Source organism: Ipomoea triloba, chromosome 15 (genome assembly GCF_003576645.1).
Source record: "Ipomoea triloba cultivar NCNSP0323 chromosome 15, ASM357664v1".
Lineage (NCBI taxonomy): Eukaryota > Viridiplantae > Streptophyta > Magnoliopsida > Solanales > Convolvulaceae > Ipomoea > Ipomoea triloba.
This window is the reverse complement of record NC_044930.1, coordinates 6,767,932-6,787,605: the sequence shown is the minus strand read 5'-3', so window position 1 is coordinate 6,787,605 and position 19,674 is coordinate 6,767,932. Positions and strand designations below refer to the sequence as shown.

At 31.1% G+C, this 19,674-nt stretch overlaps 2 protein-coding genes across 3 annotated transcripts in view; both read left to right on the top strand.

Moving 5' to 3' along the window:
• Positions 1-10,943: 10,943 nt before the first annotated feature.
• Positions 10,944-13,876, top strand: LOC116006325 (cytochrome P450 CYP82D47-like). The gene is made up of 3 exons (XM_031246653.1): positions 10,944-11,304; positions 12,338-12,966; positions 13,080-13,876. Exons 1-3 carry the CDS (start codon positions 10,983-10,985, stop codon positions 13,710-13,712), a joined length of 1,584 nt encoding a protein of 527 aa, XP_031102513.1. The 5' UTR covers positions 10,944-10,982; the 3' UTR covers positions 13,713-13,876.
• A 3,295-nt stretch (positions 13,877-17,171) lies between these two features.
• LOC116006326 (xanthotoxin 5-hydroxylase CYP82C4-like) overlaps positions 17,172-19,674 on the top strand; it is a 5,345-nt gene continuing 2,842 nt past the window's right edge. Inside the window, exons 1-2 of one of the 2 annotated variants that reach the window (XM_031246654.1) lie at positions 17,172-17,538; positions 19,210-19,334. In XM_031246654.1, coding sequence (XP_031102514.1) covers positions 17,217-17,538; positions 19,210-19,334 — 447 coding nt within the window. In that variant the 5' untranslated portion in view covers positions 17,172-17,216. Of the gene's footprint in view, positions 17,539-19,209; positions 19,341-19,674 lie in introns of both variants that reach the window. The other variant, XM_031246655.1, reaches the window with a different exon arrangement.

Genomic DNA, 19,674 nt, shown 5'->3' with positions numbered 1-19,674 from the left:
AATTACGCACGGAAGACCGTCTGCAAGAGATCACTGCTATCGCGAACTTCCATCCGCGAGAGGTGACCTCTCGCGGGCGTAACTCAGCCGTGAGACATCGACCATGTCTCGCGCTCCTCACCTGCGAGAGGTCAATCTCTTGCAGGCAGTGGCACTGAGATGGAAAATTCATCCAGAAATTCGGCATAAAAGACCACCCCCCCCCCCTCCAGTGCGTGAGAGAGAGAGCCCCTATGTTGTATATATAGTGGTGCAAAGTCACTTTCCCAAGCAAGTTAACTAGCTAGCCTGCATGTAATAGGATGATTACTAATAAAGAACAACCAATGTAATATTATATAAAGGGAAAATTGTAATTTATGTCCTCCATAATATGCCAATTATCAATGTAACCCCTTAATTATTAGTGGTGTAAATTTGCCTCTCAATTTTAAAAAACAGTACATATATTGCCCCTCCCGTACCGACAGGAGGGGCAATTATTATTATTATTATTATTATTGTTATTATTATTATTATTAGTATTATTATTATTATTATTATTATTATATTTTGAGAGTAAATTGAAATTATATGTGAGTGTAAAAAAATAGTACTAAATTGTAAATATATTATATGATAATAGAATTTATTTTAAAAAGTAAAAGAGAATTGCAAGAATAAAGATAGTCTTTTAAATTTTACCTAGTTGAGTGTGCTAGCTAGCTGCATTTCTGAGCCCAAACAGAACTTAGTTGGTTAAGCGGCATAGCTGTGGCTCTCCTACCTGAGAGGTCACAGGAAAAAGAAAAAAAAGAACTTAGTTGCACCATGTAAATGAAGGGCAAAAATGTCATTTCATGTTATTTTTTCATTTTTAATTAGTGAAAATATAGCCTTTGGACCCATCAATGTATCTGCTTTCTTTCCAATTCTTCTTCTCCAAATAACTGTTAATTCCTCACAGCATCTATGGTATCATTTATTTGAAAAAAACAGATGCATTTGGTATTTCCAAATGCTATATTTTCACTTAAAAACGGAAGAATAACATGAAAGAGCATTTTCCCTTCATTTACACGATGTTGACTGAGCAAATTAATGCATGATTGGATCAGGGTTGGTAACATTTTGAAATTCGGAGGACCATGATTGTTAACATTTTTAAACTCAAAGGACCATAGACGGTCAATTTTAAAGTTTAGGACTATAGGTGATAGTATTTTGAAACTCGTAGGACCACAAATGATCAATAATAAAGTTTAGGACTATAGGTGGCAAAACCAGCATACTCGGAGGACCACATGTGATATTAACTCACTTTTTTGGTAAATTCAACGGGTCTTTCTCCATCCGTTTAACGGTCCGGGTCCACTCGCGCTCGCTCCGGGAGCTGGTTCAGGGGGAATCGTTGTAAACACAAAATTTTGAATAATATATTGAAATTAAAACTTTGGTTACATGTAGTATATCAATGTGGGTACAAGCTCTGGATAAATGGTCCTCTGATTCTTCAATTAATGTCTTGAACGCTCCATTGAAGGGCCTCCGGAGAACTTATATGTTTGTTCTTCTGAAGGACCTCCGGGTTCAAATGGCTTGATCTTTAATGTGGGTTTAGAGCAACATTTGGCATAATCTTCATGGAAGGGCTTTTACATTTAGGATCATTTGATTATATTGGAGCTGATTCTAGGACTTTTCCTAGGATGAATACATAGAAATAAGGGCTCCTATTTATAGCGGTAGGATAAAATAATTGTAATAAGTTCAAACTCTTTTGATATTATCTAATTAACAAATTAGATAATATCAATATTATCCAAATATATTCAAATTTAATAAAAACTAACCATATTTATCAAATTTTCAAGTGTCAACAATCGTCACTTGTGGGAATCGAACCCGCGTATTAACATACTATACTAGGATTTGTACTCAATGCCGCCGAATTCCCTTTCTTTGGCACCCTCCGCTCCTCGCTCTAATTCCGACCGAGGAGAACGAAAATTTCAGGGCTGCGATGTTGTCACGTGCTCCAATAGCGTTCCTCTCCTCCCTAGAAACTTCGCGGTAATTCCAAAGACCTTGTGGTCAAGCGACATAGCTGTGACCCTCCCAAGTGAGAGGTCACAAGTTCGATCCCAGTAAGGGTGTTGGCTTTTTGTGCTTCAGTAGGTTGAGAAAGTACGTATGAACAGATACTACATTGTAATAGAGTCAATAGTGTTCAAAAAAAAAAACTTCGCGGTAATTTGATTCCGCCACATTGTGCTGTTGGAGCGATTCCGCCACATTGTGCTGTTGACTAGGAAGGGTTGAAAAAAAAAAACTTCGCGATAATATGATTCCGCCACATTGTGCTGTTTGAGCGATTTCGCCACATTGTGCTGTTTGAGCGATTCCGCCACATTGTGCTGTTGACTAGGAAGGGTTGTTGCCGCCATGGAGTTTCTGAGAGAGCAATGCCTGACTGTCTCTCTGTGACCTGTTTCAAGCTCTGATAACGTGTCTCTCTGTGACCTGTTTCAAGCTCTGATCACGTGCCTCTCTGTGGACAATGAGGCTCAATGACTTGTTTTAAGCTCTGATCACGTTTGGGAGGTACTTTCTGGAGAAGAGTGACTGATTTCTTAGTTTTGTTTGTAGTTATACTTGGTACATATTATGATCTGCAATCTCCTTGGCATCTCTTAGTTTTGTCTCTAGTTATACTTGTCCATTTGCAATCTCTTTTGCATTGTCTCTAGTTATACTTGGTAGTTGGTACATATTGTGCTTTGCATGTCTACAGTACTTAGTCTAACTGTATCAAGCTCAAATATACAGGGTTATTGCTTCAACAATTCTACAAAATAAATTTGAATCACTGCAATTTAAGTTTTTTGTTCACTAGATTTAAATTATGTCTCACAACAAGCTAGCTATCTAATGTTATCACAATGTTACTTCTATAAGTAGTTTCTTTAATTGTTAACATTTAGAATTTGTAAAAGAAAGTGGGAAATGATAGTGAGGTTTTTAAGATAGTGGAGGAGGCTAGACAAGAGGTGGAAAATTTTTTTGAAGGTGGCCTTAGAGAATTGGGAAGGAAGGACTATGATGAAGAAACTGAAATGTTAGTGGAAAAGGCTAATAAAGTGCTTTTAAACAAATTAAAGTGGCAGTAGGGTATCATAAGGAGATAGGAATTGGTTTGAAAAATGAATTGAGGGGAAAATGAGGAAGAGGTCCAAAGCTCTAGTGGATGTAGCAAAAGGAAGGGTAGGGTGGTGAATTATATTGTTGGTATAGTGTTGTTGGCTGCTGATACTAATGAATTACACTACAACTTAACAGAGTGACACCAAGAATTCATTCATTCATTTAGACACGTATGGTTCCACTTATTAGGAAAAATATCTAATAACAACTAACTCGTCAAACTTAACAGTGCAGTGAAATGGCAGGCACCATTATATTGTTTGTCTCATTATTACTGCTTCAATTCGCCTCTTGGGTTGCATAATTTGCAGCACGAACAACCGCTATTATTATTTTTACTATTGATAAGAATCTCCTGCCGCGCCGCCACCTGTGGATTTGCCTTCATATCATTTGCCTCAGCTCTTCGGGGTTACATAATTTGCACAATTTCTGCACTTCTTTACACCGGACTCCTCGGTGTTTGCCACCATTTGAGGGACCGCCTCTTCGAAATTCAATGCACGGACAACATTCACAATTATTATTATTATTATAACAATGACAATGATAAGAATCTCCTGCAGCCTCCTGTGTTCCATTATTCGCAACAATTGCCTTCATATCATTCCATTCTTCCATAATCCTGGACACACACGTACACAATATAATATATATATATATATATAAAATTGAAAAGTAAGTCTAACAACATCAATTAATTAGAGTGGAAAAGATAGAATTGAAGTATATATTGTTTTTGACACCAAAAAAAAAAATTAATTACAATTACATACCGGTTCAAGCTGTTAATGAATTCGGTGCAATGCTCTATGAACACCGTAGATCTATCTATATAGTGTTCCAAGTTGTAAAGAAAATGCTTAAAGTCGTTAAGGAATATGACAAAGTTGTGAAAGAATTGAGCAAACCAGTCCGCAAGGAATTGTTTAAAGTCGTAAACGAATTCCTTAAAGTTGCCATAGAATTTATGAAACCAGTGCTCAAGAAATTTATAGCATTTGTGCAGGGCGTTATTTTCAGAATCTCCATTCACCTGCACCGCTAAATCTACTTCTTCTTCGCTATACTCCTCCTGCCAGACTTGGGTATAAAATTGGGGACGATTTACAGGAACGCTGGTAAAACCATTCGAGAAATTTGATGGATAAGAGCCGAAACCATTCGGGAAATTTGATGGATAAGAGCCGTATAGAGGAGGAGGAGCGCCGCCGTAGTCGGTGATCACCATCTTCACACTCACGTATCTCTGCACACTCACGATTCGAATAAAACCTGTCATGCCTACGTCTCAAAAAAAAAAAAATTCACATCTCAATATTCTTTAACTCAATTATCTTCTACAGGGCTAGCTTCATTATATATAAGGTGATGTCTACCTTGGGAAGAAAGAAACATACATACTCAAAAAGGAATCTAAAACATAACAATAAGAGTAAAAAATCTTCCAAATCTATCTATATATATATTATTAATAAACAAAATCTTCCATTTGTAAAAATTTCGCCCAAACAATAGTAAACTAAATTGGAAAAGGAAATTAATATTGACTACAAATATAAAAGGATCCTAATGTACCAAACTATGAATTATTTATTAACATAATTACCTAATATTCTTATTTTATTAACTAAAAATATTCCCTTCTTCAATGTACTTATTATGATACTTTTATACACACACACACACATATATATATATAAATAACCATAATATTACCATAATAATTGTACGGAAGAAAAAAATGAGAATTACCATATTTAATTATTACACGAAAGAAGGTGATAGAATTTATATAAATAATTATTAGGCAATAATTTTAATAATAATTATTAATTATTAATTATTAAGGCATGTATATATATAATTTATTTTGTACTAATATATATATATATATATATATATATATATATATATATATATATATGCACTTAAAGTATAATATTATTATAATTATAAATAAAGAATAAATTTTTCGACATTAATGTACTCTAATTATTAAGGCTTTTTTTTTTATATAAACTTTTTTCTAATATAATTTGTATCTAATTTATTTTGAGACTAATATATAAATCAATACACTTCACGATTTTTTTAAACTTATCATAATTTCTCAATTTTTATTGTATCTCTCACTTTTTCCGGCCACATACTTAAAAAACTGAATATAATGACTCCTACTTAAAAAACCTATTAGTGTTGCAAAAATCCCGCCTAGGCGCCGATTAATCCCCGCCTAGGCGCTATGCGCTGGTCGACCGCCTAACGTATCACCTTAAATGGTAGTCTAGGCGGCTAGCCGGCTAGACGACCGCCTGGGCCGTCTAAGCTCTGCCTAGGCCTCTTAGGAGCCGACCAGACCTTCTAGGCACCGACTAGGCTGCCTAGTCGACCGATTAACTATTTTTTTTAAAGGGTTATTTCATTTAGAACAACATCGTTTTGAGCGAAATAACCCTAAATTGTACAAACTCTAATTTTTTTAGGTTAGTATTTAATATTTTAGTATTAACTATTAAAGTATTATATAATTTATAATTATTAATCTTTAAAAACTTAAAAATACTTTAATTTTTTTTTAAAAAATAAAAAATAAAATAAAATAAATACACGGGCGCCTAGACCCCGATTAATCCCCGCCTAGGCGTCCTAGGCGCTCCTCGAGCGCCCAAGGAGCGCCTAGCGATTTTTCAACCATGCTTATATATGAATGAAATGTAACATTATTCTTTGATCAATTCAAAATGTGAATGAACTAAAGTTGGTATAATTAAATTAAAATTCACTTACTAAAAGTTGAAATGTGACTATAGTTAATAGACTATGAATGTTTGGAAAATGGTTAATCAGACATTATCCAACTGGTTTGAGTCAACAATTGCCTCCACTGAGGCTCAAACCCACTCCCATCATCCATGTGGGAGTGTAAACCGGGACACCGGGTGCCACTAGACCACAAGGTCTTTGGCTCCAATTGGTTTGATTAACTTTGGCCGATTGATTTCTCTATAAGCTAAAATGAGTGTTTGGTAAGTAGTTATTTGTCTTAACTGATAGGTACCAATTAACTTAAATTTGAAATGCTATTTAAAGAATCATTTTTTAATTAGTTTATTGGATTATTTAAAATTTTAAAACACTAATATAACTCTTAAAGACTTTATCTCTAATCTCTCACAAAAGACTTTATTTTCTCGCAGAATTCTTGAATTAATCTAAACTAACAAGACTATTCAACGAGATCAATAGCATGTTAACCAACACTACTAGAAGTTAAGTTAAATTAACAAGATTGATCAACAAGATCAATAGACTCGCCAAAATAAATAAACACCATTAAAAATCAATGATATTATTGTTCAACAGAATTGAGTGATACTAATTCCTGAAAATGTAAATGTAATACAATAACTTTGTTCGTGAGGAATCTTAAATTATGATATATTCATAACATTTTGAAATTAAATTTAATGTTTTTAAGTTTCAACTTGCGCATGCATGCATTTCATGATAAAATTTTTATCCAAAGTTTTAATCATAATAACAACACGAATTTTTTCTTTCAAAAAAAAAAACGAATTTTTATAATTATTTTATAAAGATATTTGTCGTTGTAGGAATATTTCACATTATAATAATGTGATTTAAAATGTTTCCTTTAACAAAAGATGTTTATTTTATAAAGATGTTCATTGAGTTGAAATACGATTTAGGAATATAACGAGGTATAAATTTTATTACTAATTTCTAAAGAGCAATAAATTAATTTTGATAGATCTAATAACAAATACACAAAAAAGGGTCACTTTACTGACAACTAAAGATATGAAAAACTTAGCATCCATAATATAGATGCATCCGCTAAGGGTCAAACCCACTCCCTTCCATACAAGAGTGTACACCGAGTGCCGCTTGACCATAAAGTCTTTGACTTATTATTTAACTTGATGAGATATAAAAATATAAGTTTTCATTATATACATTTTATATACTCAGACACAGAGTGTTTTAAACGAAAGTTATCCTCAACGTTATATGAAGATAGACTATAGCAATTATATACCAAGAAAAGGAATCAGTAACACAATGTTTGCGAATTTGTACCACTGTAGAGTAAGATACAAACAAGTCACGTTAGTGAAACTAATTTAGGAAACTTTTGGAACAAAACAACTCTTTACCTGCAACTATACTAAGCAATACATATAGATGTTACACCGTTATGTTTCTATTTTCACAAATGACGATTCTTTCTGGGCCAGTTTCTGTGCCTCTTGGAGCGGTATGGGAGGGACAATATATATATGTACCGTTTTGAAACCTATAACATAGACTATTTTACTTCAAATTCAAAGTTCCATCCAACTAAACTATTCAAACATTTAGTACTCCATATAAAGGAGTATATACAAATATAAATTGTATATATAAGTTATGTGGGGTGGGTGGGGAAGTGGGCCAGTGGGGCCCACTGCGGGTCCGCCATGCTCATCACTAGAATTGCAAATATGCTTTGCAATTTTGACACCAATTTCAAGTAAAGACTTAGTCGGTCCTCTTTGTCCTTTCTCACACCCTTTTGTTGACTATTTGATTCTTTTTTAATAATAATAATAATAATAATAATAATAATAATAATAATAATACTCCCTTTGACCTATTTTATCGGTCTTGTTTATTATTTATTGGTCAACTTAACTCGTTTTTCTTTGTTTATTTTCTTTATTATTTTTTACTTATTTTTAAATTTGTTTTTTTTTGTGTTTAATAATATTTTCAGCGTAATTTCTAAATATATAAATTTTGTATATTAATACTAAATATTATGAAAAATTGAGTTAAAAAAATTTTAATCAAGCCTTGTTAATCGAACTAGATACATAAAATGGGACGGAGGAGTTATTATTATTATTATTATTATTATTATTGTTATTATTATTATTATTATTATTATTATATTTTGAAAGTAAATTGAAATTGTAGGTGATGAATGTATAAAAAATAGTCCCAAATTGTAAAATATATTATATGGTAATAGGATTTACTTTAAAAAGTAAAAGCGAATTGTAAGAATAAAGATAGTTTTTATAGACATTTTAGGTGTTGATTCATCTATTAAATTTTACCTAGTTGAGTGTGCTAGCTGCATTTCTGAGCCCAAACAGAAGTTACAGAACTTACTTAACCAAGTATAAGACTAAGCTCTGAGTTTTTATTTGTCAGTCTAAGCATGCAATGTGTTAATAGTTAAGAGTATCTCTAAGAGTGAATTTTGAGAGAGATTTTCTGACATAAAAATTAAGGGGTAAGATTTTAACAATTGGAGTTGGTTTTTTTTTTTTAAAGAATTTTTATTTTCTCCTGCGAATGAGGATTTTTTGTAAAAATTAAAAAAAAAAATGAGAGCTTGAAAGCATGCCACGCCCAACTACTACTATGAATTATTTAGGGAAAATGTATAAATATGTCATGGAATTATTTGAGAAATAGTAATTAAGCTATTAAACCCAAAAAAAGGTCCAAATTAATCCACGATCTCGAAAAAAAAGTTGCAATTAATATTTTCTGAGTTCGTGGATTAATTTGGAGCCTTTTTGAGTTCAATGACTTAATTGCTGTTTCCCAAATAATTCCCTATTTGTACATTTTCTCAATTATTTATTATATATGTTTATGTTTTAAACGCAACATGCAATCAATTTTTTTTAAAAAAAAATTATTAAAATTTTAATAAGCTTGCAGTGACCTCTTATCAAATGGTGACTTCCACTGAAATGAATGACATCAAAAAGTTGTGATGACTTTAACGTTTTTAGAGCACTTTTCCTTGAAAAAGTGCTATAAAATTGGTAAAATCATCACAAATTTTGATATTTCTATCAACAATTACACAAATCCCGGTAATTTAAGCTCCATCTCCTAGATTTCCAAAAAAAAAAAAAGCTCTATCTCCCATCCCTTGACATTCATGCATGAATGCATTTTTTTAGAAGTCGCATTCATAAACGTCTTTAATTTGTCTCAACATTTGGAAATTTTGAGAGTCGACATTAGTACTAAATTAACAAATGATATTTAACTAATTTTATAAACGTCAACTAAATTTTTATTAGTTTTTATCTAGAGTTTATATGTCGAAAGTGTCAAGTACATCTTCATTTATGTTTAAGTGCCTACTTCAAATTTATTTTAATTCAAAGACCTAATTAAATATTTTGAAAGACAATTTTACTTTTAATTATATTTACTATATATGAATAAGTTTGAGGGTCAATTTAACTATATATTATCTCTGTTTAATATGAATTGCTGATTGAATAAGTTTAATTAATATGTAGCAAGATTGACTAAGATACATGTAATGAATTACATTAAATAATGATTAAATTAATTTTTGAATCAAAGGAGATTTAAAATGTTTCATAGTTTATGAAACTAGTATATAAATTTGGTTTTTCTATATAGATGGGTGTACATATATAGTTTAGAGGAAAATTTAAAGCAAATTATATTGTGGACCATGATTTACAATGCATTGTGGACCATGGTCATGGTTGATACTGCAGTTGTGTTGAACGGATACTGTAGTTGTGTTGAAAAGATACTGCAGTTGTGTTGAAAGGAAACTGCAGTTGCGCGGAACAGAGATCGTTCATCCGTTCAACACAACTGCAATATCTGTTCAACACAACTGCAATATTCGTTCAACACAACTGCAATATCCGTTCAACACAACTGCAGTATCAGTTCAACACAACTACAGTTCTAGACAGATGAAATGGTCTCTGTTCCGCACAACTGCAGTTCTTTTTCAACACAACTACAGTATCCGTTCAATTCAACTGCAGTATCAGTTCAACACAACTGCAGTATCAGCCATGACCCATGATCCACGGTATAACTACTGGCATTATTTTCTCCACAGGTTTCTAGGCAGTATATATATTTTCTTATATTAAAGGATAGATGCTTATCCTTTGTTGTCAGGTCACCTCGACCATGTCGAAAAGTCTACTACGTATCTTTCTTCCACCTAGTAGCTTAAGCGTGAGTAGTAAGCGTCCAACTTGCGACACATCATTTTCATGATGTTACTTTGCACATTTGGCGAAATTATGCCATGCATCATAGTTAACTTATATGGTAGATTCTAAAAAAAAAAAAAAAACTTATATGGTAGATTCTGATCCAAAATGATACAGAGTTTAAATTATGTATGTACTGTTAGGAATAAGCGTTTATCATTACATTAAAAGTTACAAGTATACACGTATAATTTATTATTATTATTATTATTTTAATTTTTTAACATTACTAGCTAAATTGCGAATTCACAACTTGATTTTTTTTATACTATCATATTTTCCGGAGATAATATATATGGTGAACTTGGTCCTTCATCGGCTCCAGTCCAATTATTTTTATAGTTACCAATTGTTGGACTTTAATCCTTTATTGGCTTTTGCACAACAAAGACAATACGTACAGTTAATTAACATATTATCTGTTTGTAAATAAATTAAAGATATATATATATATATATATATATATATACACACATTCGGTTAATATATTATGTGTCTCTAATTACAAGACACGTAATATATTAATTATGGACACATAATTTTTTAATTAAGATTTACAACACAAGATGGACTCTTGGGTTCATGCAATGGTAATAAAAATTGGTGCATTTGCTGATTGGCTATTTCTCATATATATTGACATAAGGTCTCTAGTAGCTCATACCATATATATACGACCAGCAAAAGTGAGTGACTGAGTCTGAGTGTGGTGTGATGGATATTATTACATATTTGTCTTCCATTTTTGCCCTTGCAGCGGTGTTGCTGGTCAGCCTTTCATGGCGAAGGGCAAGAAAGAGCAGCAGATCGGCGCCGGAGGCCGGTGGCGCTTGGCCAATCGTGGGCCACCTCCACCTCCTACGCGCCCCTGTTCCCCTGGTTAAGACTCTGAGCGCGTTGGCCGAAAAACACGGGTCGGTATTCATGATCCGTCTCGGCATGCCACGCGCCTTGGTGGTTAGCAGTTGGGAAGCCGTTAAGGATTGTTTCGCCACCAACGACAAGCTCTTGGCTACAAGGCCAACTACCTGTGCAGGTAAATACAATCATATATAATTCCTTTAATTTTAATTTGCCACCTTGTTAAAAAATTGAAGAACTATTATAACAATAAAATTAATCAACTGAAATTAATACTTAATTAATTTATACAGTGACCAAAAAAAGTATTTGTTAACAATAATTTAAACAGTATAAATCCTGGCCTTATCATTAAAAAAATTGTATAAAAGTTGATTTGATTTTTCAAATAAAAAAACTCACATGCAAAATGGTGTTGAATATAATGATCATATAATTGAGAAAATTGTTGACTTGTGTATTGTGATCCCACTTGATTGTGATGGTGTGATAGTGATTTATTAGTGACCATGAAATTAGAAGAAGTAAATAATGCAATAAAATTATTAATTTCTATTATTCTAAATATATTTATTATATTCACTTTCAAAAGAAAAAACCTACATTCGTAATATTAAAACTCAATGGACCTCTCTAATTTGAATTAAAGACAGCTAAAAATTGTAAAAACCTCTCAATTTATTGAATAAGAGGAATTTTTATGGTGGCCTATATATAATAATTTCCTGTTTTACAATGCGTTTCAATTTGTAAAATCTAAGGTGGTGTTTGATGTAAACTTTTACACCATACTACAGGTTTTGATATCTATTACGGTGTTTATTTGTCTACTTTTGTTATTTTATTATTGAAATCAAATCAGTAATTACAAAACTCATTACTCTACTTCTTTACTTTTGAACAATGGAATCAAAAATAAGAAAAAAAAATGAAAAAGGGTCATTATCCATGCATTAAATATGTAATTTTAATATATATATATACAAATATATGCATGTGTATATATCTGTATTATATATTTTTATATATTTATTTATTTTATTTTAATAAATTAACTATGTATTTATTTATTTTGATTCTAATTCCTATTTACTACTGAACAGAGTGATCCATTCTATTTGAATCAGGTCATTACCATTCTGATTTCAATGTTTGTACCAAATACACCGTACCCTAATGGTTTCATCTTGACTTATTAAAATGGGCAGGCAAATACCTTGGGTATGATTATGCAGTATTTAGTTTCTCAACTTATAATTCATACTGGCGGAAGATAAGAAAGTTAGTCGTCGTGGAACTGCTCTCTAATAGAAGATTGGAGAAATTGAAACATGTTTGGGTGACAGAGCTGCAGGCTAACATCAAAGAACTCTACACTACTTGTAGTATTTCTGTTGGTAGCAACATTAATCCCTCCAAAAATAAAGTAATAAACATGAGCCAATGGTTTGAACATTTAACCTTAAACTTGATAGTGAAGGTAGTGGCAGGAAGGAGGTACGAGTACAGGAGTGATGGACTGGTAGACCAAGAGGCAGAATGTATGAAAAAGGTGTTCAAAGAGGTTATGTTTTTGTGGGGAGAAGTTGTATCAGGGGATACAATATTTCCACTTTGGTTGTTTAGGTGGTTAGACTATGAAGGCCATGTCAAGACCATGAAAAGAGTTGCAAAGGCCTTGGATGCCATTCTGCAAGATTGGGTAGATGCTAGGAAGAGGGAGAATGGGAAAAATGAAGACCAAGGGTTCATCGATGTTATGCTTTCGATGATTGATGATCAATTTTTGGAAGGTCAAACTTATACGCGTGACACAATTATCAAGGCAACGGTGTTGGTATGTTTTCTTGAGTTTTTGATTTGTTAATTACATCTGCTTGGAAACTCATATATATGACTTAGATAGCTAAGTCTGTATTAACATTTGTTTGTTGTTATCTTATTCTATAGAGTATGTTACAAGATGGTAGTGAAACGTTTTCTGTCCACTTCATATGGATCCTATCCTTGTTGCTAAAAAATAGAGAAGCACTAGAGCGCCTTCAAGAAGAGATAGATGCCAATGTCGGCAGAGAAAGGTGGGTAGAAGATTCTGATATAAAAAATTTGCCATATCTCCACGCTGTAGTTAAAGAAACATTACGACTGTACCCACCAGCACCTTTCTTAGTACCACATGAAGCAATAGAAGATTGTACCATAGGGGGCTATCACATTCCAAAGGGCACACAATTGTATGTGAACGTGTGGAAGCTACATCGCGATCCCCAAGTCTGGCCGGACCCCGAAAAGTTCTCACCAGAAAGGTTCTTGACAAACCCAGAAGACAGCGGTGCTCATAATCGACAGTTTCAATTTGTTCCATTTGGTTTTGGGCGACGATCATGTCCCGGAATGTTATATGCAACACAAATAACACATCTTGCAGTTGCCCGTTTGGTTCAAGGCTTCAATTTCAACACACCTTCAAATGAGGCATTGGATATGAGTGAAGGTTTAGGCATTACAATGCCAAGAGCTAATCCATTGGAAGTAGTCATTACGCCTCGCTTGCCATCTGCTCTCTATGGATTACACCATTAGAAGATTATATGTTCTTGTTACTTAATGATGTATTATATTTTTTACTTGTTATGGGGTAATTTAGGTTTAATTTTCAACAATCGTTTAATAATTTTGTTATTATGGATTCCAAGTCTTTGTCCTAGATTTTAAGTAGCGTTTGTAATAAGAATAACATTATTCCTTATCCTGTTGAAACATGCAATATTTTCTCATGTGGATTACGCTCCTCAATTTGTATGACGATGCTTGTGATTCCCTCAAGAATTTGACAAGAACTAAAATACTAGAACAAAATATAAAATTATAAAAATGGTTTGGCCCTGATAAACTGCCAAGGCAAAAAATAAAACATTAAGTCCCTGTTTGGTAAATGGCTGTTGGCTGATTGGGTTGGCTGTTTGGGTTAGAAGGTATGATTTGTTGATAATATTAGCTGATTGTAAAAAGTTGTTTGATAAATTGGTTGTTAGCTGATAGCTATTTGGTATAATTTCTTTTCTCAAAAGGCTAATTGAAAAGGCTGCTTTGGGTAGCCTTTTGAAATTTAGTATTTTAGAGTTACAAAAAACTTATTAACCAAACAACTAATAGTGATCAAATAAGCCAAAATTGGCTTATTATTTACCAAACAGGGCCTAAGTATTAAAAATTGTTGTTTGACTCTGAAGCTATATGATAGGTATAAAAAGAAAGAAATAATTGGTGGTTTAATTGACGGAGGGCCTATAAGAAATGAATCATATGGAAATAGAAGATAATTGACTAAATATTAGTATAAGTAAATTATGTATAAGCCTGCATGGACATCTCAACTGGTCAAGGGGTTCATTAGTATGTGTATTATGGGAACAAAATAGAGAGAAATATATTGCTCATGTTATTCTTATTTCTTTTTGGAGCATTCACAAGCTCGAAGTATGAAATTGGAATTTTTCATGACTCAAATACGGTTAGGAGTCAAAACCTACTCGAAAGATTTCTTATCTGTTACGGTCCTATCGAGGATCGTAAAAATTGGAACTTTCATTCAGAGATCCATGTGAGTATTCCCAATCTTTTATTTTTATTTTATTTTATTTTTACCGCATCCCGTGAAAAATCCTCCAAAAAAATTAAAAATAAAAACTACTTAAAAACCCACAAAAGTTTGGGTGGGAAATGAAATAGGAGAATTTTACTTTTATATATAGTACAGATTAAATATATTTCTTCAAAATAGATTTTCATTCCTTATCCTATTTTATTTATTGATATTTTTAATAGACACCATTTAAGAATGGATATATTCATTTTCAAAAAAAAAAAGAAAAAAGAATGGATATATTCTATATTTATTGTTCTGTTTCATTACCAAAAAAACAAAGTTATGTCATTTAATGTACTTATTATTACACCCTCTATCCCATTGTATTTACACTTTTTAAATGCATTTTACTTGTATTATTTATTGTTCATTGTGCAAACTCATTATTTTTCTTTAACAAGAATACCAATTCGTATATACTAAATTATTATTATTTTATATTAAATATTAGTATTTATGAATATAGTTAATCAATTATTATTCACATAATTTGCAAACAATAATATTACTAATTAGGAAGTTATATTATAGAATACCATATATAATATTACCAATTATGCTATTATGTTATTACCTAATTAATATGTTTTCTCTACACGGTATTATGTTATTACGTTAATACGTGAATATAGAAACAATATTACAAATTAATAGATATTAGTTAATTTCCATTTTACATTTTCTTACCAAATAAGTTTTATTAATTATTTGACTAATAAAATATTTAATTAATTGACTACCAAATTTTGGGCGGGAAAATGAAGTAGGAGGATTTTGGGCCCGTTTACGAAGTGAAAATTTTCTTTAGTTTTCTAGAACTTTGGAAAATTGAAGAACATAAAAAAAAAAAAAAAAAACATCTTTACAAGCACAGTTTTCTATTTTGAAAACAGGAAACAATTTTTCAATTTTCTAGAAAACTAGAACACTATTAAAAACTGTTTTCTAAATAGAAAACATAATCATCTATCATTTATTAGATTATATGTCACTATAACCACATTCTCACAATTATCTATTTACATCTTTATTAATTACTATGATTACATTCATTATCATCTTCTTTTACTTATCATCTTTTATCTTTTCTACTTGCATTACTTATTTGAATATAACTTATGTGCTTATGCTTAAAATTATACATCATTCACATTATCAAAATTAAAAATTGAAATCTATACCACGTTTTATATTTTGATTGAACTCAATTGATTATTGGTCCGAATATTTTTAATTATGTTATATCGGATACAAGTTTGATCCAGATATCAGATATCGAAATTTCACATATATTATTATATTAGAATTCAAAATAAAAATTATATATTATATACATGTCACTCAAATGAATATATCCAAAAATATTTTAAATATTAGCTCAAGAAATATTAATATTATCTAAAATAAATTTTATGTGAACTTAATAGGTTATTAGTTCCGATATATTTCTAGTTATGTTATATACAAAAATAAATTTCGTTCGGATATCAAATGTAAATTTGTTTACATATATTGGACTAAAAAGTAAAAATTATATTTATTCTATTTAAACCAAATACATTTTAAAATATTTGAAATATAATGTCTAAAAATTACACTCGAAATTAAACTTATGTTAATTTTATAACATTAATCTAAAAAAATAAATTTGAAAAAATAAGTATTAGTAAACAAGTTTTCTAAACAGAAAATAGAGAACGGAAAACAAAGTATGAAAATTGAAAAATTAGAAAAAAAAACACAGAAAACAATTTCTATTAGTAAACATGCCCTTTACTTGTATATACAGTACAGAGTAAATATATTTTTTCAAAATTGATTTTCAATCCTTACCCTATTTTATTTATTGATATTTTTAATAGACATCATTTAAGAATGGATATATTCTATATTTATTGTTCTGTTTCATTACTAAAAAATAAAGTTATGCCATTTAATGTAATTATTATTACACCTTCTATCACATTGTATTTACACTTTTTTTAAATAAAAAAATGCATTTTACTTACATTATTTACTCTTAACTGTGCAAATTAATTATTATTTTTTAACAAAAATATCAATTCGTATATACTAAAATTATTATTATTTTATATTAAATATTAATATTTATAATATAATTAATCAATTATTATTAACAGAAATGGAAACAATAATCTTATCAATTAGGCAATTATATTATAGAATACCATATATAGTAATTCTTATCCATGGTAGATTATCAATTAGGAAATTATATTATAGAATACCATATACAGTATTACCAATTATATGACCTAATTAATTAGAAACAGATAAGTTTGTAATCATGATAATTAATCTACAATGGATAAGAATTGGTGCATTTGCTGATTGGCTATTTCTCCTATATATATATTGATAAGGTCCAGTATAGTAGCTCATACTAAACGACCAGAAAAGTGAGTGTGTATCGTGTGATGGATATTTTTACATATTTCTCATCCATTTTTGCCCTTGTAGCTCTGTTGCTGATCAGCCTTTCATGGCGAAGGGCAAGAAAGGGCAGCAGATCGGCGCCGGAGGCCGGTGGCGCTTGGCCAATCGTGGGCCACCTCCACCTCCTACGCGCCGCTGTTCCCTTAGTTAGGACTCTGAGCGCGTTGGCCGATAAATACGGGCCGGTATTCATGATCCGCCTGGGCAAGCCACGCGCCTTGGTGGTTAGCAATTGGGAAGCCGTTAAGGATTGTTTCGCCACCAACGACAAGCTCTTGGCTGCAAGGCCAACTACCTCTCAAGGTAAATACAATCATATATAATTCCTTTAATTTTGCCACCTTGTGAAAAAAAAATTGAAGAATTAATATAACAATGATAATTAATGAACACTATTTTTCTTTTATATATATGCTAGCTTTTACATAAAATTTTAATTTTTCTGCCTTAAATTATACTCCGATCCGTAAGTCTTATACATGCATTTGACAGAGTTTTTGAGAAAACAAATGAAATGTTAAATTGTCTTTTTTTTTTCTTTTTTTTCTTTTTTTTTCTTTTTTTTTTTTGTAAAATCTAAGGTGGCGTTTGATTGAAGACTTTTGCTCCCTACTATAGGTCTTAATACCTATTATCATGTTTATTTGTCTTTTGTTATCCTATTTTTGAAATCAAATCTTTTAGTAATTACAATACTCATTAGTCATTACCCATTAACTCATTTACTTTTGAACAATGAAATCAAAAGTAAAGGAGAAAAAAATGAAAAATAAAATAAAAAGGTCATTATCCATGCATTAAATATTAATTTGATAACGCAATTGAAGAACACCTACTAATCCATGGGGTCACGCCCAAAAACATTTTCACTTGAGATCAACTCGCTACTTTTTACAATTACAAGGTTCAACCAATTACAAAACTAGGTCTACCACCTATTTAAACATTAACCTCATAAAATAACTTTATGAAAAAGTTTACACGTACAATTTGAACTAATTCTACCAATTAAACAAATTGTAGCCAACCTAGATTTTAACACAACTTGTACTAATATAACGTGAAGCTGATTTCTCCGGATACCAATATTTCCCTGTATTGAAATAGCAGCATCTTCCTTATTATATATTTGTCTATGTATTTGTGAAACTTCGATTTCTTCATTATATATAGAAATGCCTATTTATAATGTTGAGTTATTCCCTTTTTTCCTTGATTCACATTCTCACAATCACATGATGCCATTACATACATTGCATTTTCTTTTTCTTTTCCACAATTCCACATTAGTATGCATGCATACATATATATATATATATATATACATATATATATACATATATACATATATATATACATATATATATATACATATACATATATATATATATACATATACATATATATATATATATATAATCCTAATCATATGAGAACTATGCCCGCAAGTGAGAATGTGAGGACAAATCCAAACCATTGATCTGCAAGATCTGACGGATGAGAAATCGTAAAAAATGAGCGGGGTCATTTTCATAAATATTATAAAATTTTGTTTATTTCAACCGTTAGATCTACTAGATCAATGGTTTGGATTTGTCCTTACGTTCTCACCTGAGACATTGTTCTCACATGATTAAGGACCTATATATATATATATATATATATATATATATATATATATATATATATATATATATATATATATATATATATACACACACACGCACAAACGCACACATATGCAAGTGTACATATTTGTATTATATATTTTTTCTATATTTATTTATTTTAATTAATAATTTATTTATTTATTTTTATTCTAATTCAGTAATTCCTATTTACTACCAAAGAAAGTGGTCTATTCTATTTAAACCATTACCATTAGCAAGTATTTGATTCTCATTACTATTTTAATTTCAATGTTTTAACCAAACACATCCTAAATGTTTCATCTTGACTTATTAAAATGGGCAGGCAAATACCTTGGGTATGATTATGCAGTATTTAGTTTCTCAACTTATAATTCATACTGGCGGAAGATAAGAAAGTTAGTCGTTGTGGAACTGCTCTCTAATAGAAGGTTGGAGAAATTGAAACATGTTTGGGTGACAGAGCTGCAGGCTAACATCAAAGAACTCTACACTACTTGTAGTATTTCTGTTGGTAGCAACATTAATCCCTCCAAAAATAAAGTAATAAACATGAGCCAATGGTTTGAACATTTAACCTTAAACTTGATAGTGAAGGTAGTGGCAGGAAGGAGGTACGAGTACAGGAGTGATGGACTGGNTCTACACTACTTGTAGTATTTCTGTTGGTAGCAACATTAATCCCTCCAAAAATAAAGTAATAAACATGAGCCAATGGTTTGAACATTTAACCTTAAACTTGATAGTGAAGGTAGTGGCAGGAAGGAGGTACGAGTACAGGAGTGATGGA

What these genes read in the sequence shown, in the direction of transcription:
- LOC116006325 (XM_031246653.1), top strand. Translation starts at nt 10,983, where the DNA reads ATGGATATTATTACATATTTGTCTTCCATTTTTGCCCTTGCAGCGGTG. An exon ending in AAGGCCAACTACCTGTGCAG is followed by an intron (nt 11,305 to 12,337) that starts GTAAATACAATC and finishes TAAAATGGGCAG; the next exon opens with GCAAATACCTTGGGTATGAT. An exon ending in TTATCAAGGCAACGGTGTTG is followed by an intron (nt 12,967 to 13,079) that starts GTATGTTTTCTT and finishes CTTATTCTATAG; the next exon opens with AGTATGTTACAAGATGGTAG.